The following is a 25,534-nucleotide window of genomic DNA, read 5'->3' as shown; positions in this document are numbered from 1 at the left end:
CCCCACCTCTGACTGATAAAATCGTATGTTTCCTTACCTTCTGTGTCTTTTGGCAGCGAAGAGTCTTGCTCATCAAGTGCGGGTATATCTATCAAGCGAAGATATGAGGCCTTTTCTGTAATTGCCACTTTGATGATATTTTCTCAAAAACTTAATGTTCTTTTTTTCCCAATTTTTAACCTCATTAAGGAACAATACGATCTATAGTTCACTGTCAAAATCAACCAGGAATTGGAGCAAGAAGCGACATGACAATGCATATTCGGGCCCGGGAAATCATTCAAATACAGAACAAAAGCGGGCATGCTGTTCAACCAGAGAATTTCATGGCTCAACAAAGATGCCAAATTCGTCAATCTTCAAACCATCCCACTACTCAAACTCTCCTCTCCAGGAAAACAGCAATTGGTTTGCTGGCGAAGGATATCTGCCGGTTGACAATAATTCAGGTTGCAATTCTTTCCATCAAAAGTCAGACACAAACTGCCCATCTGCAGGCTCTAAAATTTTGTTTGGAGGTCCCTTCAGTGCAATTCCTGTCCCAGAAATACATCTCAATCCTAGATCTCCATTTGAACCCTCTTAACCTGTTGCAAGTTCACCTTCCGGCAGTTTTATTTCTGGAACTTTGAATTTCATGACTCTCCTATGACACCAAAGATTGGTTATGGACCAAGAACACCAGAGTTCCATTACTCTAATGGCGAGACGCCATCTCCTGACTTATCAGCGCATGGAAGTGTCGGCAAAGATGAGGGAAGAAAAGCTGAATTGCAGCCATGCAAAAAATCTAACGTATTTCCCTCACCGGGCCGAGAAGACTTCGTCATCTATGAACACTCCAGCCAAATATAGAAGCTTAATAGATGAAAAAGAGCATGTTGCACAAACATTGAAGTATTTCTCTCCCTCGAGTTTATATATATGTTTGGTTCCCCAACTCTGGAGCCTTTAAACCTATCCTATATACGTACTAAGAGGTTTTTGCTGTACAGGATCACAGTGGTTTCGAAATTCCTATTCCATGTCCAAATCGCAATGAAAGGCACGTGTTTCTTCTTAACTACGTTGAACTTCCCTTTTGTTTCTTATCTTGTGATAACAAAGGTTTAACAAATGTTTGTTTCATTATTTTTTCGATTTTTCCTGCAGACTAATGTGTTTCGTTTACTGTTTATACAGAAATGGGAGAGGCTGATGTAAACATTCATTGTTTACCAACAACATCATCAACCACACCATAAACTACATCAACGCGAAATCATCACTCGGTAAAAGTATTCCATGTGAGTGTACAAGACAATAAGCTTACTTGCAGGATTCGCCATGAAAACCTAGCAGCAAGGTGGTTCTCTTCTCTTGGATTTGTAATAGTTCTCACTTTCAATAGGACTAGTGCCATATGAACATGGTAATCTGAGAAGAGGGATCAAGCTATTTTTATCGTCTAAAATGATAACTGCTCCTCCAACCGTGGCAACAATTACATGTCAGTTTTTAGAGTTTGAAACCAACTCTAAATCAAAAGTTTGAGTTCTATTGTTTCCCTCCTCATAATTAAATTACTCTACAAGTCCAATATTAATGTAAGTCCATTTGTTTTCTTGACATACCGTAAACTAAGGTTTTATTATTACTCACATTATGGAAAAATCCTAACAGCTGATCCTCAGGAAACAAACAAAGAAAGTAAACAACAGAGTGATTTTGTTGACTCGTCTTGTCGAGTGATGATGCTTGAGACCTTCGTTCAGGTTTTGTGTGCGAGGTATTGAAGGAGGCAGCTGCGCACAACGGGATAAAGAAGATATAACACGTTTGCAACATGGTTGCCACATTCAGACATTCTAATAGACCTGAGGATTCTGTTGCATCAAACCACACGGTACGTTTTTTCTTCGTTAATATCATTTTCAGTTGTGTAATGCAGATCATACCGGTCTAGAATTTACGTTGTACATGCAGTACCAAAACGGAGGAGGAGGCAAAAAATATGCTTAAATTTAAATCTGTTTTATGTCCGAACAATGAAGAAATTGACAACGGTTACATTGTACTAATCTTCGGCTCCTTCCTCAAGGCACATATTGAGGTCAATAATTTTTGAAGTGCTGATAGCATCTCCATTAAAAATCAAAATTATCAAATAAAAGTTTTTACTTAAGAAACCGTGTGGTGTAAAATGTAAAAATTGAAACCTCATGGCTCATTTTGAAAATGACCCTTGAAACTTATGGTGTAAAATGCAATTAACCCTAAAAGTTTTCAATTGCGGGTAATTTATTTTCCTCTTAGATTCTTGCTTACCAAGTTAATTTTTTTCAGCCGTTTTGCTTATGTTTCCTACCGATGTTGTTTCAAATGTTACAACATTATGCATTTATATTACTCACAATTGGCTTTCTTCTTTTTTCTTTCGCATGGTAAAAAAAATGGTAACAGATGACTGCAATCTATTTGAACTGGATATTTAACCTTTCAGAAGTTACTTGATATCGGATGTTTATATGTACGGTTGTTAGGATCGGGATCCTGCTCCGAAAATGATAACCCAAATCCCGAACCGATCCCTTTCAGGGGAAACTGGTTGGAGGGACGGGTTTGTGCTAGAACTGCATATGAAAATTTAGTTTGCTGCAATACAATAGACACATTCCATTCGGGGGAAACTGGTTGGAGGGACGGCAGTTTGTGCCGCAAGGTAAGCTTGCAGTTTGGTCATTTATAAATTAAAAAAATTCGATCTCTCTTTCTCTCTCGCTTTCTCTCTGTGACTCTAGTTCTGTAATTTACTTAAATTTGTGCAGCCTCTCCACTGTGGATGCATAGTCTCTCGGTTTTTATATAAGGCCATCTCCAGGTCCAAAGGGCCAAAAAAACGTTTGAAAATTGTCTTCAATCAAGAACTAGGCCAGAGGATTTATGAGCCCCACGAAATCTGAAAGGGTCAAAGGATCAACCGGCTGGTCACTTTCAGCCACCTCGCTAGCTAGCCCAATTTCAACTTTTTTTTTTTTTTTTTGGTTCTTTCCATTAGCCCATCTCTTGAACAAAAAAGTCACAAAGTCACAGTAAGGGGAACCTATCATAGCAAGGGGAACTTGCAGCTAGCCCTAGTTTTCAGTAGCAGCAAGTCTTATCGTTGCTCTTCCCACTTCCTGCAACAACATGCTGCTGCTCCTAGAAACTAGGGTTTTTAGGTGACTTATTGATGTAAATCTCCTTAAATCAAGGAGTGCCATTGAAATCAGAAAAATCTTTTTGTTTAGTCTTTAAATCAAGGAGAAGGTGGTGTGTTCCTTCTCCCTTGTTTGAGTTGTGCTGCTTTATATTGTGCTTTTGTTGTAATCCTTTGATTCATCAGAAATACATAACAAAAAACACATTTGTCAATATGGTATTAGAGCAGTGTCCTTCTTAGGCCTGACTCTGCAACTTTTTTTGCCGTGATTTTTCACTCTTCTCAGCCAACAATATGGCAGAAGAAAATTCAGTGAATCAAGAAGCTGAGAGCTCTCTTGCCTCATCGGCTACAAATTTCTCTGAGGTTGATATCAACCCAAATCAAAGACTCAGTTCAGTTTTGTTGAATGAGTTTAATTATCTTCCTTGGTCAAGGGCAGTCTCTTTGGCTCTCGGTGGAAGGGCCAAGCTTGGCTTCATCAATGTAGTTATTAAAGCACCAGAAATTTCGTCTCCAAATTATGAAGCATGGCTGTGCAAAGATCAGTTAGTTATGTCATGGTTGCTAAATTCTATGGAGAGGAAAATTGCTGAAATTTTCAGCTATTCTAATTCATCACAACATCTACGGAACTAAGTGAAGGACATGTATGGCAATCAAAACAACTCGGCCCGTGTCTTTCAACTCAAGAGAGATGTTGTCGCTTTTCAACAAGAAAACAAGTCCTTCGTGCAACATCTTGGCAACCTTACCACTATGTGGAATGAGCTAGATATCTATCCACCTCACACCACATATGCGACAGTGTTGTTTTAAAATTTTAATTAAAACTGTAGATGACATTTTACCTTAGTGACGGAACCACAGATGACATTAAAACTGCAGATGAGTTATGATACATACCATCATTTCAGTTAGCTTGATATGCATTGTTGACACATTCCCCAAGGGTTATCTGACATTGATGCATGTAATGATATATTCTAGGTCTCTAGGTTCAATTTGCATGAAACTCAGGTGAAATTCTACTCTGGACATAGACAGACAAGTTCGATATCTTAGGTGTTTTCTGTCTCGTACTAGCCTCCCAAATGAACTGAGCTTATAATTTTTCAACTAGACTCCGTGTAGCTGCGTATAGATATGAAAATACAGATTGTTTGGGTTCAAGAAGCTATTACCTATATGTACTTGAACTTTTTCTTCCTCAAATTGTTTTTACTTTGTCGGTATTGCACAGTAGGATTAAGTTGTGCGTTGTGTCCATTTCTTAGATCATGTTATGAAGAGCTTACATGGAAACATTGTGCTAAAACTGTGATTTTAGCTTCTCTGATCAGAGGAACATTCATATTCGAAGCACCAAACTTCAGAAAAATGATCGTGATTTTATGTTTTCCAATAGGGCAAGGTACGCCTTCTGAGTAAGCTAAAATTTCTCAAACATGTAGACATACACTCAAGAGTTGTGTCTTCTTGTGATTGCAGACAGACACCACCCAGTAGGAAGGAATTATGATTTCGGCGGTGTAACCAGGCAACCAGATTGGTCTTGCTTTGTGAATGAAGATGAAAGGGATGATCTGCGCTCGCTGCGGTTATTAGCGGCATTCTTTTATTTCCATTGATTTCTTCCCCACCTCTGACTGATAAAATCGTATGTTTCCTTACCTTCTGTGTCTTTTGGCAGCGAAGAGTCTTGCTCATCAAGTGCGGGTATATCTATCAAGTGAAGATATGAGGCCTTTTCTGTAATTGCCACTATGATGATATTTTCTCAAAAACTTAATGTTCTTTTTTTCCCAATTTTTAACCTCAGTGATGGACAATACGATCTATTGTTCACTGTCAAAATCAACCAGGAATTGGAGCAAGAAGCGACATGACAATGCATATTCGGGCCCGCGAAATCATTCAAGTATAACTTCTACCGAAAAGATACAGAACAAGAGCGGGCATGCTGTTCAACCAGAGAATTTCATGGCTCAACAAAGATGCCTAATTCGTCAATCTTCAAACCATCCCACTACTCAAACTCTCCTCTCCAGGAAAACAGCAATTGGTTTGCTGGCGAAGGGTATCTGACGGTCGACAATAATTCAGGTTGCAGTTCTTTCCATCAAAAGTCAGACACAAACTGCCCATCTGCAGGCTCTAAAATTTTGTTTGGAGGTCCCTTCAGTGCAAATCCTGTCCTAGAAATACATCTCAATCCTAGATCTCCTTTTGAACCCTCTTAACCTGTTGCAAGTTCACCTTCCGGCAGTTTTGTTTCTGGGAACTTTGAATTTCATGACTCTCCTATGACACCTAAGATTGATTATGGACCAAGAACACCAGAGTTCCATTACTCTAATGGCGAGACGCCATCTCCTGACTTATCAGTGCATGAAAGTGTCGGCAAAGCTGAGGGAAGAAAAGCTGAATTGCAGCCATGCAAAAAATCTAAGCCGGAGGAAGAAAACTGTATTTTGAACAATTCGTACATGGAAAATCAACAATGGAACAGGAACAGTGAATACGAGAAAGGAAAAGATGCAGCTCCAGGACTAACGGCAGGTGTAAAACTAACCTATTTCCCTCACCGAGCCGAGAAGACTTCGTCATCTATGAACACTCCAGCCAAATATAGAAGCTTAATAGATGAAAAAGAGCATGTTACACAAACATTGAAGTATTTCATATATATGTTTGGTTCCCCAACTCTAGAGCCTTAAAACCTATCTATATGTACCAAGAGGTATTCGCTGTACAGGATCACAGTGGTTTCGAAATTCGTATTCCATGTCCAAATCGCAACGAAGGTTAACTACCTTGAACTTCCCTTTTGTTTCTGGTCTTGTGATAACAAAGGTTTAACAAATGTTGGTTTCATTATTTTTTCGATTTTTCCTGCATACTAGTGTGTTTCGTTTACTGTTTATACAGAAATGGGAGAGGCTGATGTAAACATTCATTGTTTACCAACAACATCATCAACCACACCATAAACTACATCAACGCGAAATCATCACTCAGTAAAAGTATTCCATGTAAGTGTACAAGACAATAAGCTTACTTGCAGGATTCGCCATGAAAACCTAGCAGCAAGGTTCTTCTCTTCTCTTGGATTCGTAATAGTTCTCACTTTCAATAGGACTAGTGCCATATGAACATGGTAATCTGAGAAGAGGGACCAAGCTATTTTTATCGTCTAAAATGATAGCTGCTCCTCCTATAGTGACAACAGTTACATGTCAGTTTTTAGAGTTTGAAACCAACTCTAATTCAAAAGCTTGAGTTCTATTGTTTCCCTCCTCTGTCATTTATCATAATTAAATTACTCTACAAGTCCAATATTAATGTAAGTCCATTTGTTTTCTTGACATACCGTAATCTATGGTTTTATTACTACTCACATTACGGAAAAATCCTAACAGCTGATCCTCAGGAAACAAACAAAGAAAGTAAAGAACAGAGTGATTTTGTTGACTCGTCTTGTCGAGTGATGATGCTTGAGACCTTCGTTCAGGTTCTGTGTGCAGAGGTATTGAAGGAGGCAGCTGCGCACAACGGGATAAAGAAGATATAACACGTTTACGACATGGTTGCCACATTCTAATAGACCTCAGGATTCTGTTGCATCAAACCACACGGTACGTTTTTTCTTCGTTAGTATCATTTTTAGTTGTGTAATGCAGATCATACCGGTCTAGAATTTACGTTGTACGGTACCAAAACGAAGGAGGAGGCAAAAAATATGCTTAAATTTAACTCTGTTTTATGTCCGAACAATGAAGAAATTGACAACGGTTACATTGTACTAATTTTCGGCTCCTTCCTCAAGGCACATATTGAGGTCAATAATTTTTGAAGTACTGATAGCATCTCCGTTCAAAATCAAAATTACCATATAAAAGTTTTTACTTGAGAAACCGAGTGGTGTAAAATGTAAAAATTGAAACCTCATGGCTCATTTTGCAAATGACCGTTGAAACTTATGGTGTAAAATGCAATTAACCCTAAAAGTTTTCAATTGCGGGTAATTTATTTTCCTCTTAGATTCTTGCTTACCAAGTTTATTTTTTTTCAGCCGTTTTGCTTATATTTCCTACCGATGTTGTTTCAGATGTTACAACATTATGCATTTATATTATTCACAATTGGCTTTCTTCTTTTTTCTTTCGCATGGTAAAAAAAATGGTAACAGATGACTGCAATCTATTTGAACTGGATATTTAACCTTTCAGAAGTTACTTGATATCGGATGTTTATATGTACGGTTGTTAGGATCGGGATCCTGCTCCGAAAATGATAACCCAAATCCCGAACCGATCCCTTTCAGGGGAAACTGGTTGGAGGGACGGGTTTGTGCTAGAACTGCATATGAAAATTTAGTTTGCTGCAATACAATAGACACATTCCATTCGGGGGAAACTGGTTGGAGGGACGGCAGTTTGTGCCGCAAGGTAAGCTTGCAGTTTGGTCATTTATAAATTAAAAAAATTCGATCTCTCTTTCTCTCTCGCCTTCTCTCTGTGACTCTAGTTCTGTAATTTACTTAAATTTGTGCAGCCTCTCCACTGTGGATGCATAGTCTCTCGGTTTTTATATAAGGTCTTTATAAAAGGCCATCTCCTGGTCCAAAGGGCCAAAAAAACGTTTGAAAATTGTCTTCAATCGAGGACTAGGCCAGAGGATTCATGGGCCCCACGAAATCTGAAAGGGCCAAAGGACCAACCGGCTAGTCACTTTCAGCCACCTCGCTAGCTAGCCCAATTTCAAATTTTTTTTTTATTTTTATTTTTTATTTTTTATGTTCTTTCCATTAGCCCATCTCTTGAACAAAAAAGTCACAAAGTCACAGTAAGGGGAACCTGTCATAGCAAGGGGAACTTGCAGCTAGCCCTAGTTTTCAGTAGCAGCAAGTCTTATCGCTGCTCTTCCCACTTCCTGCAACAACATGCTGCTGCTCCTAGAAACTAGGGTTTTTAGGTGACTTATTGATGTAAATCTCCTTAAATCAAGGAGTGCCATTGAAATCAGAAAAATCTTTTTGTTTAGTCCTTAAATCAAGGAGAAGGTGGTGTGTTCTTTCTCCCTTGTTTGAGTTGTGCTGCTTTATATTGTGCTTTTGTTGTAATCCTTTGATTCATTAGAAATACATAACAAAAAACACATTTGTCAATATGGTATCAAAGCAGTGTCCTTCTTAGGCCTGACCCTGCAACTTTTTTTGCCGTGATTTTTCACTCTTCTCAGCCAACAATATGGCAGAAGAAAATTCAGTGAATCAAGAAGCTGAGAGCTCTCTTGCCTCATCGGCTACAAATTTCTCTGAGGTTGATATCAACCCAAATCAAAGACTCAGTTCAGTTTTGTTGAATGAGTTTAATTATCTTCCTTGGTCAAGGGTAGTCTCTTTGGCTCTCGGTGGAAGGGCCAAGCTTGGCTTCATCAATGTAGTCATTAAAGCACCAGAAATTTCGTCTCCAAATTATGAAGCATGGCTGTGCAAAGATCAGTTAGTTATGTCATGGTTGCTAAATTCTATGGAGAGGAAAATTGCTGAAATTTTCAGCTATTCTAATTCATCACAACATCTATGGAACTAAGTGAAGGAAATGTATGGCAATCAAAACAACTCGGCCCGTGTCTTTCAACTCAAGAGAGATGTTGTCGCTCTTCAACAAGAAAACAAGTCATTCGTGCAACATCTTGGCAACCTTACCACTATGTGGAATGAGCTAGATATCTATCCACCTCACACGACATATGCGACAGTGTTGTTAAAAAGAGCCGAGGAGGACAAAATTTTTCAACTACTAGCAAACTTGAGCTCGGAGTATGAAGACTTGAGAAGTCACATTTTGATGACTTCAGAGCTTCCATCTTTCTCAAGCGTATGTGCCACCATTCAACGTGAAGAAGTCAGAAAATAGGTCATGGGATTAGACACCAAAGTGGTCGCGCGAGAATCACGAGCATATGCTTCGAATTATCAGTCATCTGAAGTGAAGTTTTACAAAGGTAAGAGCCCCGACTTGAAGTGTGATCACTGTCTTAGAATTGGCTATCGCTGGATTGGTCACACCAAGGATCGATGCTGGATACTTCATCCCGAGTTGAAACCCAAGTTCAACAAGGACATCAAGGCCATACAAGGTTACTGGTAGTTCACCATACAAACTCAGTCATATGGCAAACCTGGTAGAGTCTACTTCAAATCATGCCTCTACTAATGAGTTGTTAGATTTTTCTTCAAGTCTTGTTGCTCTAATAAATGAATTTGCTTCATTTCTTCAACACAATAAAGGGAATGGAAAGGTTGAAGAGGCAACAGTGACTGAATCTGAGAACCATTCTGCGATGCTTGGCAAGTTTGTTGGGTTTCTAGCAGAGGCTGAAGGTGTACCACATGAAGCTGTCCCAGGTATTCTCCATGCTCTCTCTCTAAATAATAGTTGTGTGCATGATTGTTGGATCATTGATTCGGGTGCCACTGACTACATGACAAACCAAAGAACAAACTTGCATGAATTTCAAGATATGTCATCTCAAGTGTCTGTTGCTAACGGAAAAGGAGTCTCCGTTATGGGTAGAGGAAAAATTAGGTTAATATCGAACCAAGTTGAGTCCACTGCCCTATATGTCCCTACCTTCCCAGTTTAACTTCTTTCTATTAGGAAAATTACCAAAACTTTAAACTTTCTTGCAATTTTCTCACCAACAAATGTAGTTTTTCAGGACCTAGTCACCGGGAAGACGATTGGTGAAGGTTTCTTTCTCAATGGTCTCTACTATTTGCCAAGAAACGATTCTCTGTCCAAAGGCTTCCAAGCTAGTTCAGCCTCAAGTTCAAAACAACCCCAAGATCCACATTTATGGCACCAACGTCTAGCACACCCGTCCAACCCTATTTTGTCTAAGTTATTTCCTACTATGTGTCAAACCCTTATCAAGTGTGACACTTGTAATTTCTCCAAATTTGCTAGATTACCTTTCAATTCTTCTTTGTCTAGAGCTAGTAAGCCTTTTGAAATTGTACATTCGGATATTTGGGGTCCAATTAATGAATCATTTGATGGCTACAAATATTTTGTGACATTTGTTGATGATTTCACAAGAATTACTTGGTTATATCTCTTGAAATTCAAAAGTGAAGTGTTTACTATGTTTAAAGACTTTCACAACCTTGTTACTAATCATTTTGAGTCCAACCTTCAAACATTAAGATCGGATAATGGCACCGAGTATATGTCTAACAACATGGCACAATATTTGAGCATGCATGGCATATTTCATCAAACAAGTTGTGTTGGGACGCCCCAACAAAATGGGGTGGTCGAGAGGAAAAATAAAGACCTCGTAGAGAAGACACGTTCTCTGATGCTTCACATGAACATTCCTAAGAAGTTTTGGTCACAAGGCGTGCTCACTGCCACATATTTGATAAACAAGCTTCCAAGTGGTCTTTTGGGGTTTAAATCACCCTATGAAGTTCTTAAACATAGGCCCATAGATTTGTCACATTTAAAAGTGTTTGGATGTACATGTTTTGTGCATATTCAAGCATCTCATCGTGATAAGTTAGATCCCCGATCTATTAAGTGTGTGTTTTTGGGCTACTCTTCAACCCATAAAGGGTATAAATGTTTTAACCTTGTTACTAACAAGATGATGGTGTCTCAAGACGTAAAATTTGAGGAGTCAATTCCTTATTTTCACAAAGGAACTGCAGATTCAAGTAAGGGGGAGACTTGGGAGGACTTGATTCCGTTGCCTAATCATATTGGGGATATTAACTCGGACTATCTTCAAGTTGATGTTACTCATGTACCTACTTCTGATGCCTCTCATCCTCCTGATTCTTCAAGCTATCAAGAGGTTGATCAAGTTGATGCCACTCATGCTCCTGCTTCCGATACATCTCCCTGTAATCAAGAGGTTGATCCACTTCTAGTTAAAAGAAATCCTCCAAAAGCTCGCCAACCTCCACCCAAACTGCTGGATTATGTTACTTATGCAGCACGACATCCAATCAGTCTTGCATATCATCGACACTCACCTTCCCATGCAGCTTTTCTCAATGCTATTTTAAACCACCATGAACCCTGTACGTTTCAGGAAGCTAACATGCATACCAAATGGAGACAAGCTATGGACGAGGAATTGTGAGCCCTTAACGACAATCACACTTGGAGTGTTGTTCATCTCCCTTGTGGCAAGAAAGCTGTAGGCAGTATGTAGGTTTACAAGCTAAAATTCCATTCTGATGGCTCTATTGAAAGTTATAAAGCACGATTGATGGCTCGGGGTTTTACTTAAACGTATAGAGTGGACTACAAGGAGACTTATGCTCCTGTGGCCAAGATGAATACAGTTTGGGTCCGTCTTTCTGTGGCAGTCAACCAAGGTTGGTTCTTATTCCAAATGGACGTAAAAAATGCATTCCTGCATGGGAAACTTGAAGAAGAAGTATATATGCAACTACCTCCTGGACATCCTCAAGCCTCCCAAAAAGGCCTGGTTTGTAAGCTCCACAAAGCCATTTATGGGTTAAAACAGTCCCCATGAGCATGGTACGCTAAGTTAAGCTCTGTGTTGGAAGAGGTAGAATTCTCCAGGAGTAATGCAGATTCATCCTTGTTTATTTGCATAGGTTCATTGGATAAATTGGTGGTGTTAATTTACATCGATGATCTTATCATAACTGGCGACAATATGGAAGAGATTGTGTCTCTCAAACAGTCTCTTCATCAGAAGTTTGCTATTAAGGATCTTGGTAAGCTCAACTACTTTCTTGGCATTGAGATGACAACTTCCTAAAATGGACTGTTTTTTAACCAAAGAAAGTACGTGTTGGATCTTCTTCGAGAGGTAAATATGTTTAATTGTAAACCAGTCACTACTTCCTGGGATTGCAAGCTCAAGTTGGACACGGCTGGGGAACTTCTCACTCACGTAGGTTACTATCAACAATTAGTTGGTAAACTTATTTATCTTACTATCACACGGCCTGATATTACTTATATCGTGAGTCTTGTTAGCCAGTTTATGCATGCTCCCACTGTTACACATCTTCATGTTGTTAAGAGGATACTACAGAATCTCAAAGGGTCCATTGGGCGTGGTATTCTCATGAGAAATAATGGTTCCACCCAAATACAAGGCTATACGGACGCAGATTGGGCGGCCAATGCTCTCGATCGAAAGTCAACCACGGGTTATTGTACTTTCGTGGGTGGAAATTTGGTCACTTGGAAAAGCAAAAAACAGAATGTCATTGCTCGCTCTAGTGCTGAGGCGGAATATCGCGCAATGGCTTCCACTGCATGCGAACTTATATGGCTCAAAAGTCTTCTTTTCAACTTGGGGTTCCTTAGCAATGCACCGATGTCACTCATGTGCGACAACCAAGCCGCGATGCACATTGCATCCAATCTGGTCTTCCATGAACGTACCAAGCATATTGAGGTGGATTGCCATTATGTGTGAGCTCAGTTCAGTCCAAAGTCATTCAAACTCTCTTTACTCGTATCTATGATCAATTGGCTGATTTGTTTACCAAGGCTTTGCCAGCTACACATTTTCAGCACTTTCTGGGCAAGCTTGGCTCTATTGATCTTATGGATCCAGCTTGAGGGGGAGTCTTGAACAAAAAAGTCACAAAGTCATAGCAAGGGGAACCTGTCACAGCAAGGGCAACCTGTAGCTAGCCCTAGTTTTCAGTAGCAGCAAGTCTTCTCTCCCACTTCCTGCAACAACATGCTGCTGCTCCTAGAAACTAGGGTTTTTAGGTGACTTATTGATGTAAATCTCCTTAAATCAAGGAGTGCCATTGAAATCAGAAAAATCTTTTTGTTTAGTCCTTAAATCAAGGAGAAGGTGGCGTGTTCCTTCCCCCTTGTTTGAGTTGTACTGCTTTATATTGTGCTTTTGTTGTAATCCTTTGATTCATCAGAAATACATAACAAAAAACACATTTGTCAATACCATCTTCTTTTTTTTTTCCCTTTTCCATTGCCCAGTCCACTTTAGGGTTTAGGGCTTTTTTTTTTTTTTTTATTTTTTTTTTTTATGCCCAGTAACCTTTTTTTATTTTATTTTAAATTTCTAATTTTTTCCTATACCATTTCTCACATATTTTTCACTATTTCATACTATTTTACCTCATTTTATTTCAATTCTTCACGTTCCATACTATAGCCTTTTGACCCTTGGTAGAAAACGGTTTTTTGCGACAAGGCTAAAATGAACGAGCCATCTGGCAAGCCTTCGGTTGGGGATGACCTAAGTACCTGGACTCTTAGCGTCTCCAACGCGGTAGTGTTAGGCACTCCAACTACGTATGATGTGACTCTTTTATCTTTATGCGTCAGACAACTTCCTTGAACGCAGTATCACTGACATGGGATGTTTCTATCAATTTGGTAAAGTAATATATAGTCACGATAATGTAGGTACAATGATCACTAGATTAAATGTAATATCATCAACATCCGCTGGTCGTCCCAATGAAATTCATCGCCCAACCTATAAAAGGCCAATGTTTGATTAATGGATTCAATGGCACACTAAGAGCTCGTTGTATCGGCCCATAAGTTCGTCAGAACTCATCGAATCTTCTAAGTAGCTATCTCATGTTTTTTCTTAATGGATAAGTCAATTCACGTTAAAAGAGGGTGGAAATTTTGGCACCATATACATGAATCATACATTATTGTATTCCAATTTAGGCCTAAAAATGTAATAAAGTGGCTCACGATTCATAAAAAGTCATGTATTAGTTGTCATGCAAAGAGGATAAGTTTATGTAGAGGACATAGAAAAACTTTTCAAGACAACCTTAACATCGTCACAGGGCATTAATTACAAATTCAGGGTGTCACTTATTTTAATTACATTAAATTTTTGGAGTATTTCCTTCTTTTTTTTTGCTGATTGGAGTTATTTATTTTATAAGGAAAAAAGTGGAAAAGATTTATTTTATTTGTCTTCAATTTGGCAAAAAAAATTGTAGTTTTCAAGTCAATTGGGTGTTAAATTTGAAGGGGTATTTACAATTTTGGTCGCTCTTCAAAGGGCAAACTGCGATTTTCTTTAATTAAAACAATAGGCCGATTGCAAGCTAACAAGGGTTTTGATTTTGTGATCGTTGGGGGAGGGGATAATGTTTACCGTACATAGTTTTATTCATATTTTGCTAAAATGGTGTTTACACGACTCAAACGCGTGACTTTTAGATCATAAATTTCGATCATAAGGGAACAACATTTTCATTGCGCCTAAGCTCGTCCTCTTTTTTAATAAAATAATAATATATATAATTACACAATTGACCGATTATAATAAATTGATACCTAACTTGTTATTTACGATAATCAAATTTAAGATATCTTTCTTCTAAATAAAAGAAATATCACTAAATCAAAGCAATTAAAATTACATAAAGCTCGTTTGGATGTGCTTTTAAAATGAATGAAAGCGCTTTTGGTGAAAATATTTTTGAAAACAATCCTTATTAAAAATATTAATAAATCTTGGAAAAATACTTAAAGTGCTTCTTGAGAGAAACGCATAGCTGATGCTTCTTGTGGAAAGTAATTAAAATGCTTTTGAAACCCAAAAATATTTTCTCTAAAAACGTTTTCAATCATTTTAAAAGTATATTCAAACGAGTTTATATATTTACGTAGTCGAGGATTAGAATTGAAAAGCAAAATAAAACACAAACACCAATTTTTTTTTTTCAAAAACCCTATTAAATATTAAATATAGGCAGATAAGGTCATAATAGTCTTTCCATTTTCTTGGTCAAGCAAACCAAGAAATACAACTGACAGGTCAGAGCTGATCCAAACCAAAAAAGCCCTAACGAAACCGTCGGGTCATCGGATCATATCACTGTCCTAATGGGGATTCTCACCCTCCCTTTCTCTCTCCTCACTTTCTCTCTCTAATATACAATTTCAATACAGTGTATATACATGGACTAAAAAAAAAGGAGACGACTTGTTAAGCGGTGGTGTGTCTTCAAGTGTCGTGCATGCATTTTATGCATCTGTTGCTTTGCATGCACTCTCTCTCCTCCCCCTCTCTCCTCCTCTCTCTCTCTCTCTCTCTCTCTCTCTCTCTAAATACACGCTTTCTCTCCTGGTCTTGCCCACACAGACCCCCAAAAATCCCACTCGCCGTTACGACTAATTACGTTCGTGAACGGTAAAACACAGCTGACTGAGTTTTGACTCGTTTCTTCTTCTTCTTCTTCTTCATCAGCTCACTCTATCGAGCTCGCCCCGCAGCCTCCGCCGTTTCTGGGCAGTTTCCAGAGTGTGTTTCTGCTCTGTTCTTGGATGACTAGTGGTTTTCGAGATTTGGGTTTCGATTTGGGGTTCGATTTGGATAAAACAAGGTTTGATCTTTGCTATTTAATTTAATTTTGAATTATTTATTTGTTTAATAATTGCCCAAATCTCAAATGTTGTGTATGATTGTGTTTAATGCTGGGGTTTCTGTTTAAATTTCTGGGTTTTGATCAAAAGGTGTTTAGGAATTTGGGTTTGATTGCTCTGTTTTGTTTGATTTAAGGGTTTGAAGAGTTTGAATTTGGGGCAATGGACTCCAAGATTTGCATGAATCCTTCGTGTAGGACGGCCAATACGCACGAATGGAAGAAAGGTTGGCCTTTGCGAACTGGTGGATTTGCCCATCTCTGCAACAAGTGCGGGTAATTTTTTTTCCCTCTTTTTAATTTTTGCTTGTCAAAGTTTTAATCTTTCAGTTGTTCAGTGGTAGATACGGAGTTGGGAGGGCATTATGGGAATATAGGTTGTGGTTCTTGTCGTGGGGTTTTATGTGTATTGGCGATTATTTTGTGTTGTGCTTTTTATGTGTGTTTTGTGGGTTTGGACTAGTTGCATTGTTCATGAGCTGCTTCTATTTTTATTGTTGGACATGAAGGAATTAGAGGCATTGTCGATAATCAACATATAATCGGGTTGCAATTATAATCCTTAGTAGAAATACTAAGGAGAAATATCAAGAATAAGAAAATTGTTCAACTTTTTTTTTACCGTAAGAGTATGTTCAATAGTGTGCTGAACTTTTTCTATCCTTGTGGTCCGGCTAATTTAAGTATGAATAAGAAAATTGTAACCCAAGTTGTTGAATAACTATGAAGAAATTTTCCCTGTGATTGGGGCCCAAATTACATCAACTAACCTTTGGAGAACCTAACTGTAGCCATAGTTATCTTAATGTAGTAGGCAGAAGTGCTTATCTTTCTTATCGGTTCGTGTTGTTTCAGCCGTTAAAGTACTTTGCATTTTGTATTACACTTACCTATTTCCCCTGTTGGTTTACAATATATCTTCCATTGCTGGTCATGGCATTGCGTGGACTCCAGAGTTGAGTATGAGAATTCAGTTTACTGCAATACATTCCATTCTGGGGAAACTGGTTGGAGGGACTGCAATTTGTGCCACAAGGTTAGCTTGCAGTTTGGTCATGTAAAAAAAAATAGTATTGAAGCTCTCTTTCACACCCGCTCCTCCGTTACTCTCTCTGACTCTACTTTCAAAATTTATTCAATTTTGTGCAGCCTCTCCACTGTGGATGCATAGTCTCAGAGACATTGTATGAGTGCCTGGATTTTGGGGGTATAGGTTGTATTGGCTGTGCTTCTCAACCTCGTGTGGTATGAACAAATTCGGGTTTTTGGTTATTGTATACCCATTTTAAAGTCACTATCCTGATCTCCACCGAATCATGTGTTTGCATTAAACTCTCCCATTTGAGTCCATGGTTGATATTTAACTTCAGTCTTCAGGACAGAAATTATACATGTACATATATGTATCTTATGTTGTACTTGACGTCAATTCATAGTATTGATTATTCTGTTTTCACTTGCTCAATGGAACACCTGTGCCAATAAAAGGACACATATCATGGTTGACAGACTGTGAAATGCTCACAGGCTCCCCCTAGTAATTTTAGATATACTCTATTGGAGGTCTTTATCTGTCAGAATATATCTGTCTGTATCTCTCGCTCTTGCTCACATACACACAAAGATGACTTTTTCAGGGATTCTTATTTTCTTATGTGCAGATCCAGAACGATGATGTGTTAAATGGATTTGGTGGATTGAAAATAAGTAATTCTGGTGATCAGCAATCTACAGTTCCTCAGAATGGAGCATTAAGTGATACTGCCAACGAGGGAAAACTTTTGCAATTGTGCCAAGTCATGGAGGCCAATGAATCCAACCTTTCGTCTCAATCTCAGAGAGGTGATATAAATGTATCTCCTGTGCAAACCAAACGAGAAGAAGTTACTTATCCTAAGGGGGAAGTTGGCCCAGGATTTTCAAGTGTCACTAGACCATCTATTGGATCATTAACATTTACCAAACCAGACAATGGTAGAATAATGATAGGGGTCAAAGATATGAATAATCCATCCTCTGAGCCGTCTTTGAGTATGACTTTGGGAGGCCCGTCTGCAACTCCAAATTTTGCTCAACCCTTTACTGGGGGAATTTTGGAGGGAAGAGATCAGAGCAAGATGCCTTCTTCCTTCCAGCAGGGGCAAAAAATTCGGCCTATTTTGCCCAGACCCTTGAGACCTCCCTCTCCTGTTCACCATGTGCGTGTTGCAAGGCCACCTTCTGAAGGGCGAGGGAAGAGTCAGTTACTTCCCCGATACTGGCCAAGGATTACTGACCAAGAGCTACAGAAATTAGCTGGAGAGTATCCTTAGTCGGTTCTATATTTCTACTATTGTGCCACTGTCTGTCTATTTGAATTTATGGTATTTTCCTTAAATGTTTTTAAAGTTTGAATTCTACTATTGTGCCACTGTTCGAGAAGGTGCTAAGTGCCAGCGATGCAGGTCGAATTGGTCGTCTGGTTCTCCCAAAAGCATGTGCTGAGGTAAAAATTAAAAAGTTAACTTCTTAAAAGGCTTCTTATGAATTTGGGATTATGTTATTTATTAGTTTTGGGAAGGATAGGTGGGGATAATTTTATTTTATTTTTGTTTCTTTATCCTTCCATTTTCCCCTTGTTTGTGTATGTGTTCTTTTCCCTTTGCCACACTTGTATGAACTGGAAGTGAATGCAGGCATACTTTCCTCCTATTTCTCAATCAGAAGGCCTTCCTATAAGGATTCAAGATGTCAAGGGTAATGAATGGACGTTTCAGTTCAGATTTTGGCCAAATAATAATAGCAGGATGTATGTTTTAGAAGGAGTAACACCTTGCATACAGTCTATGCAACTTCAAGCTGGTGATACCGGTATGCTTAACTATATTCTGGCTTAGAGGGCTTTTAGATAAAAAGTCCGCATATTTTGCATTTTTCCAGTTATTTCATTAGCTTCTCATTCACTTTGCCATAGAAAAAGAACTCCCAGCTGAAGTCTAGATTTGGATCTGGTTCTTTTGTTGCAGTGACATTCAGTCGGATAGATCCTGGAGGCAGACTTGTAATTGGGTTCCGAAAGGCATCAAGAAGTTTAGATATGCAGGTCAAGTATCATAATTTCATATTTCTTGATATTCTTCACCCTCTTACGTCTGTACTGTGTTTTTGTTCTTTTGTTCTGATGGAATCTGACTTTTCTACCCAAATGTTAAACAATTAGGACCCCCAAACATCTTTCCTTCCCAATGGAACTCCTGGGGAAACTTCCTGTCCTAGTGTCGTTGAGAATCTGGTATCAGGAAGTGGTCAGTCTAGTCTTTATCAAACAAATACGGGAAGCAAAGACCCTTACCTAAATGCTCTATCAGGACATTTGCATTTGGCTGATGGGGATACGAGTTTGCATAATTGTGAGAACCATAGTCACTTAACAAGTGAGGATTTACTGCAGCGGCCAGTGTCAAATTCTGACAAGAAGAGGGCCCGAAATATTGGGCCTAAAAGTAAGAGGTTGCTCTTGCATAGAGAAGATGTTCTAGAGCTGAGACTGACTTGGGAAGAAGCACAGGACTTGCTTCGTCCACCCCCGAGTGTCAAACCAAGCATTGTAACTATAGAAGATCATGAATTCGAAGAGTATGATGTAAGTATGTCATAGTCAGTGCTCCTCTTGTTATACGAAGACGTGTGTTATGATTCTCTGTCATATTCAATCCGTTGAAGGTTACAAATTCCAATGAGTCGACTGATCAATGTTGTTCAATTTTTCCAGGAGCCTCCAGTGTTTGGGAAGAGATCTCTATTCATTGCCGAATCTGAGTAAGTATTGTGAGATATACTATGCTATGTTACTTTATCATATTGAGAAAGAGGATGTATTTAATTTATACCCGGCCACAAAGAGCATCCTCAAGTCTCTTGAATCCACTATTGAAATGTAGCCAACGACCTTGTTGGCACATGAGCATGTGCCTGATATGGTATGCTGTCTGCTGTAAATTGTGGACTAACTTTGTGCGTGCATTGTGAAACCTGGAACTTATATTCCAGGAGACAAGAACAATGGGCTCAGTGTGATGATTGCTTTAAGTGGCGGAGGTTGCCTGTCAACGTTTTTCTTCCTCCAAAGTGGACATGCTCTGAAAATTCTTGGGATATGAACAGGTTGCAACTTAAATCATTAATCTTGTGCCGTGAGATCACTGTGATGCAAGACTGATTGTGTTTGTTTTATATCATTGCAGGTGCTCATGTTCTGCACCAGAGGAGGTGAGCCAAAAGGAATTAGATAATCTTCTAAGGCCAAGCATAGGTAGAACTTGAACCTTTGTGTCCCTTCTCTTTTATATAATACATTTTTCAAACACACATGCACGTATTGTTTCCAACCACACCCGTCAACGTAGGCATTGGTAAACTTATATTTTTCTGTTATGGCCATCTTTAATTTCACCCAGATTTAAAGAAGCGAAGAATCGTAGTAAACCATAATGAAGCCCAAGAACATGAACCTTCTGGCTTGGATGCCCTGGCGAGTGCTAGTGCTGCCATTCTGGGAGATAATGTGGATTACTCTGGTGAGCAATCACTTGGAGCCACAACCAGACATCCACGCCATCGCCCAGGCTGCACTTGCATAGTATGTATTCAACCCCCGAGCGGGAAGGGCAAGCACAAGCCAACATGCACATGCAACGTGTGCATGACAGTAAAACGGCGCTTCAAAACCCTCATGATGAACAAGAGGAAACGCAAATCAGAACGTGAAGCGGAGAATGCCCATAGGGATAATAATGACCACAAGGACGAATCAGAAATGAATGGCACATCAACAGAGATCGAGTTGCATATGAATCACTCATCGGAGAATGGAAGCAGCAGCGAGAAGAGAATTGAAGCTGACGTGGCTGAAAGTTCATGTGCTGGACAAATTGATCTGAATTGTGAGCCCAAACACAATTATGTGCAGGTTTCAGGATTGAACTTGTTGAGGCTTACTGACGCTGTTGCTTGCCAACCAGTAAAGAACGGCACGAAGGAAAGTTTCCTCACAAACAAGATGTGTGAGCCACAGGCTGGTCTTGGTTCTTCTTTACTTGCACAAGAGACTGCGGAGACTGACAGACTCCTGTGTAATGAAGGCAGCCTTTCGTCCGTAGCAGCGTGGGACTTGGAGGGTAGAGGTGGTGAGGACTGAAACAATCGGACCGTCGCCCTTCTTTTTTGTCGGAAGTATATCCTTATTTTGCTTTATTTATAGAGGCCAGTGCTATACATCTCTACCAGTTCTTCACAGCCAGTGAATGTAATCTGTTCTTTTTGCATGAACGCTACCCTTTTGCGGCAATCGGTTTTGGACGAGATTACTTAAAAAATCAATCTTATGGAAAAAAAAAATCCATCACTTATTAACTGTTAATGTTGAGTGCTAAGGGTTTTCTTTTGTTCTTCGGGGTTTCAAGTGTTTTGTGTTGAACGGTGTGTGTCATGGGTATATTTTGCTAAGGGTTTTCTTTTGTTTTTCGGGGTTTCAAGTGTTTTGTGTTGAACGGTGTGTGTCATGGGTATATTTTCTAGAGCTCACTGAAGAATCTCAAACCAACTCTATAGAAGGAAAAATTCAGCTTGCTGTTCAAGTTAGTGAAGTTATAATTAGACCTAGCAAGAACAGAATCACGCTCTATAGGATTTGAACCTACGATATCGGGTTTTGGAGAGCCGACGTTACCCATTCAGTGACTTTGGCATTGGACATTTCCAAAATGGGTACTATCGGGTCAGGTGAATTGAATTCAATTTAGATGAGAGCGAGGTTGGAAAAACAAGGCCAATGATTTTAATTGTTACGAGCAACATCGGTTGTATATGATAATCCCCGTTTGTTGGGAACTTGCGTACCAAAGAGAAGATCGAAGCCAACAAGAAAATCCGAGTTAGGTGGTCATGACGAAGTGTGTCCTATGTCTCAACTCTTCACATTGTGCACTCTTCTTCTAACCATTGAATAGAGTGCAGAAGGTGAAAAAATGTGCTCCGGATCTTTGAATCCAAAACAAACTCGACCATTGTTGTTTCATCACTAGGCGTTAAAATGACAGGGGGTTTTACCTAAAATTCACCAAAGCAAAGAGTGAAGACCAATATTTCGATAGCAGCAGACAAGTTTAAGTTTATTACTGGCTACAGTACTTGACAAACAAAAAAAATTCGCCGGCCGCAAGATTAACTATTTTGTTCTTGGCCGGGACGTTGATTTATATGCATTTTTATTGCTTATTTGTTTAGTTTCTCGCCAAATAATAGAAACATAGGAGGCTTTTTTATTTTTTATTTTTTTGTCAAGGAAAGCTTATGAGGATGGGAGGCTGTCACATTCTAGTATCAGGGCATAATACAAGTCTCTTTGAGGATTTACAGAAATGGGTCTTAGCCAATTTTTTTCGTTTTTACAAATTGATCACCGAAAGAGATTGTCAGCAATTGAACTTGAACCTAAACCTTGATTTAGAAAAGAAAATAATCATTACCAGCTCAACCAATCGTTGTTGCCAAAACATGGGGTGCACTTTATTTCTTCACGAGGTATCTAACTTTCTTTGAATAAATATTCTTATGATTATATACAAAGTGAAATAATAAAATCAAACTTCAAAGAACTCTTTATTTATAATTGAGGAATCTACCAAGGCACTACAAAGGGTCAAATATTGGATTTGTATTTAGGAGCGTTTTGATATAGGCGCCTCGTTTTTTAATTTTTTAGACTAAATATACGCTCCTTTTGAAAATTTGATCAAACATTTTCCTAAAATTTTGGTTATTAATTTCAGTTTTTCACATAAGTTTATTTTGTTTAGAATTTGAGTTTTTCACAACTATTCCTAGACATTTCGTTTTTTTTTTCTTTTCCTCTTATCCCTATATTTATGCATTTATTATACATCTCTATGCATTTTTTTTATTGTTTGTTTTAATTTTACTTTTTTTTTAATGTAGTAGAATATTTATAAAAAAAATTGTGTGATTTTATTATTTAGAAGACCCAACACATAATAAAGATTTGTTTGATTATATAGCTACATCTAGTTACCTATAATATGTACACATTTAGTTTTATAGTGGATTTGATTTTTTGTATTTCTTGGTACATTTGGAATGTAAATGTACCAAAAGGGTTATCAGATAGAGACATTTGGTTTTGTGGTACATTTGTGATTTTTTGTTCATTTGGTCTTTTGGTACATTTGGAATCTAAACGTACCAAAAAAGTTACCTAACAATGGGCACATTTGGTTTTATGGTACAGTTGAATTTTTGGTACATTTGGTTTCTCGGTACATTTGAAATCTAAACATACCAAAAGTCGATACTTTTGTTCTCAAATGTACCATAAGTTTTAAGTATATTATATATACACACGTGAAAACAATATGTATTGAAGACTTTTTATTGAGACATTTTTAATAGAAAGAGAATTTTTTTTTATTAAATACTGAATAAGGTAATGAGGAATTAGTTAATTAATTTTTTATTTTATTTTATTAAAAAAATGTCATTTAATGTGTAGGAGGGGATTGACGAAATTAAATTTCTATATTGTAGGCAATTAATTGCTAAGTTACCTTATGCCTCTATATAAATGCATTTAAATTAATGACATGGAAATTAAATAAATAGAAAATTATTGAGGTGACAATTGATCAAAGCACCTTAATCAAATCTTTAAAAGGAATAAATGTTTAATCTAATAACTATAAAAAAGATGTAGGGCATTCTAATTTTTCCTTGTATTTATTAGCCAAGTCGTGAAACGACCATAACTTTGTCTACTAATTTGCTTTGTTTTTAAATTATAAAATGGTTTAAACTTATGTGCAATGCAACTAAATGAACACAGTTTTCTTGCCAACTGACCCAATTCATTTCTGCTTAACATTCAAATAATTAGTAATTAATATATGTCACGGTTGAGGGCCAATTCAAAACCTTTTATTTTTGGGTTGTAATACATCACAATCCTTAATCCCTGCCATGTTTCAATATGGGAGGAAAATTTGATGCTCGATGTCCGCGACCGGCCCTTGAACTTGTCCATTTATTACCGTCGTTATTCTCATTGGAACCTATTAAACCAACTTAATCTCCCTTCTTAATCCCAACCGCTAATTCACTCTTTTAACATTCTCTCTCTCTCTCTCTCTCTCTCTCTCTCTCTCTCTCTCTCTCTCTCAAATTGTAGAGATGGGGGACAAGGCAACATTGAGCAAGGCAATAATGGAGCTTGAAGACATGTACCAAGGCATCCCAGATGAGTCGGTTAACCTAACTTTCCAGGATTTTGCAGAGCTCAAAATACACCAAGTTCCATCAGAAAAGAAGAAAAAACCTACTCCATTAATACTGGATCCAATCTCTGAACTAAAATCCACCCCACAAGCATCATCCCCTTCTCCTTTCACCAAACTCCCCAGCCTTGACTTCAACCGTGCCTTGCAAGCATCCGGAGACAACCACCGCCACCACCACAACCACCACCACATCAACGAAAACAATGTCCCCGTCGGTCCATATGGCATAGGTAGTAACAATGATCATAATTATCATCAGCATGGGCATGCAGCACGTGGAGGTCACGGTCGATATATGGGCGGTGGTGACCATCATAGCCATCAGATGCATCATGGTCATGATGGCCATGCAGTTAATAATGATCATCATATGAATATGAGAAGTCCTGGTCCCACGTGTAATTCCGGTATGAAGCATGGATTGGAGACTAGCTTAGGGGCAGTTGATCATGACATGAGTGGTGTGAGCGGTGTAAGCATGGCTTCCATGTACCAGAAAGGGAGAGGAGGAATACGAAGGCCTGGGATTCCCCACTCTAATATCTGCACCCCTTGCAGTACCTACATCTATATTTTCCGCCACCGTTGCCTGGTACGTGTTATTTGTACAAGTTTACAGTGTCTAATGCATTGCTGATATATTTGAGAAAATATTGAACACATGTATGGAAATGATGATGGATCAGATGGTAGTAATTAATTTTGTATGCAGGTATGTGGAAGAGTGTATTGTAGGCGATGTGTGATGGTAGGGATGGGAGAAATGACAGAAGGTAGAAAATGCGTTGAGTGTTTAGGGAGGAGATTCAGCCAAAGGTATGGTCAAGTCAAACTATGATCAATTTTCTTTCCAATTATTTGAAGTGCTGTCATACAATTACTAGATATTTAGATTCAAACCATTAGCTCAACACGATAATTACCCATATGGGTAACTTCAAAATGACTAAATTTTCTTATTTTGAATGTTATTGATATTCTAAGAAAATAATCATTTATTTATGATCTGTAAATAAATAATATAGCAAAACTGCACTTTAATTAATGTTTGATGACATTTGTAAAGTGTCAATAACATCTTTCATTCCTCTGTAACCCAAAGGAAAACCTTAAAACTCTTGTCCTCCAGCCACCGCCCCTTGCCATGGCTAGGGGTTGGCGGCAACCCTCTTCCCTACGTATTTTTCTCCTCCAGCCTTACCTCGTGCCTCCCCCTTCTCCATCTCTTCACCCACTGTTTTGAATCAACTCTCCATAATTTGATAGAGCCCCATGGGAGAATCAAGGCTTGCTATGTGGTCAAGAAGCCTTTCATGGCGGGATTTGCAACACGTTTTCTTGCTTTGGTGGTGGTGCTGTGAATTGTTCGAGGTATGGTGACATTGTTGATGGTCAGAAAAGGTTGTCCTGTTTTCGTTGTGCAGATGAGCCTTCGGCAGTTTCCTTTATGGCTTAGTTGAAGTTTGTGTTTGTTTGTGCCGCCTAGCGGTTTTGTGGCCTCTGTTTCATGGTGGCTTTAGGCTGGTTTGGTATTACTGTGCTTTAAAAAAAAATTGTTTTTGTTATGCTGTGAGAATAAACTCATTTTTG

The 25,534-nt window shown here is 38.6% G+C and overlaps 1 protein-coding gene across 1 annotated transcript; it reads left to right on the top strand.

Moving 5' to 3' along the window:
* Positions 1-15,178: 15,178 nt before the first annotated feature.
* Positions 15,179-21,015, top strand: LOC103945981 (B3 domain-containing transcription repressor VAL2). Its single transcript, XM_009356582.3, has 13 exons — positions 15,179-15,578; positions 15,755-15,893; positions 16,572-16,653; positions 16,767-16,862; positions 17,279-17,919; positions 18,006-18,102; positions 18,293-18,467; positions 18,623-18,699; positions 18,817-19,239; positions 19,369-19,415; positions 19,647-19,760; positions 19,841-19,908; positions 20,054-21,015. The coding sequence occupies exons 2-13, from the start codon at positions 15,781-15,783 to the stop codon at positions 20,791-20,793; spliced, it is 2,673 nt and encodes an 890-aa protein (XP_009354857.2). The 5' UTR covers positions 15,179-15,578; positions 15,755-15,780; the 3' UTR covers positions 20,794-21,015.
* Positions 21,016-25,534: the final 4,519 nt, after the last annotated feature.

The sequence above is a fragment of a genome, unplaced genomic scaffold (genome assembly GCF_019419815.1).
Source record: "Pyrus x bretschneideri cultivar Hongxiangsu unplaced genomic scaffold, Pyrus_bretschneideri_v1 Contig5, whole genome shotgun sequence".
NCBI classification, from domain to species: Eukaryota; Viridiplantae; Streptophyta; class Magnoliopsida; order Rosales; family Rosaceae; genus Pyrus; species Pyrus x bretschneideri.
This window is presented reverse-complemented; position numbering and strand designations above follow the sequence as displayed.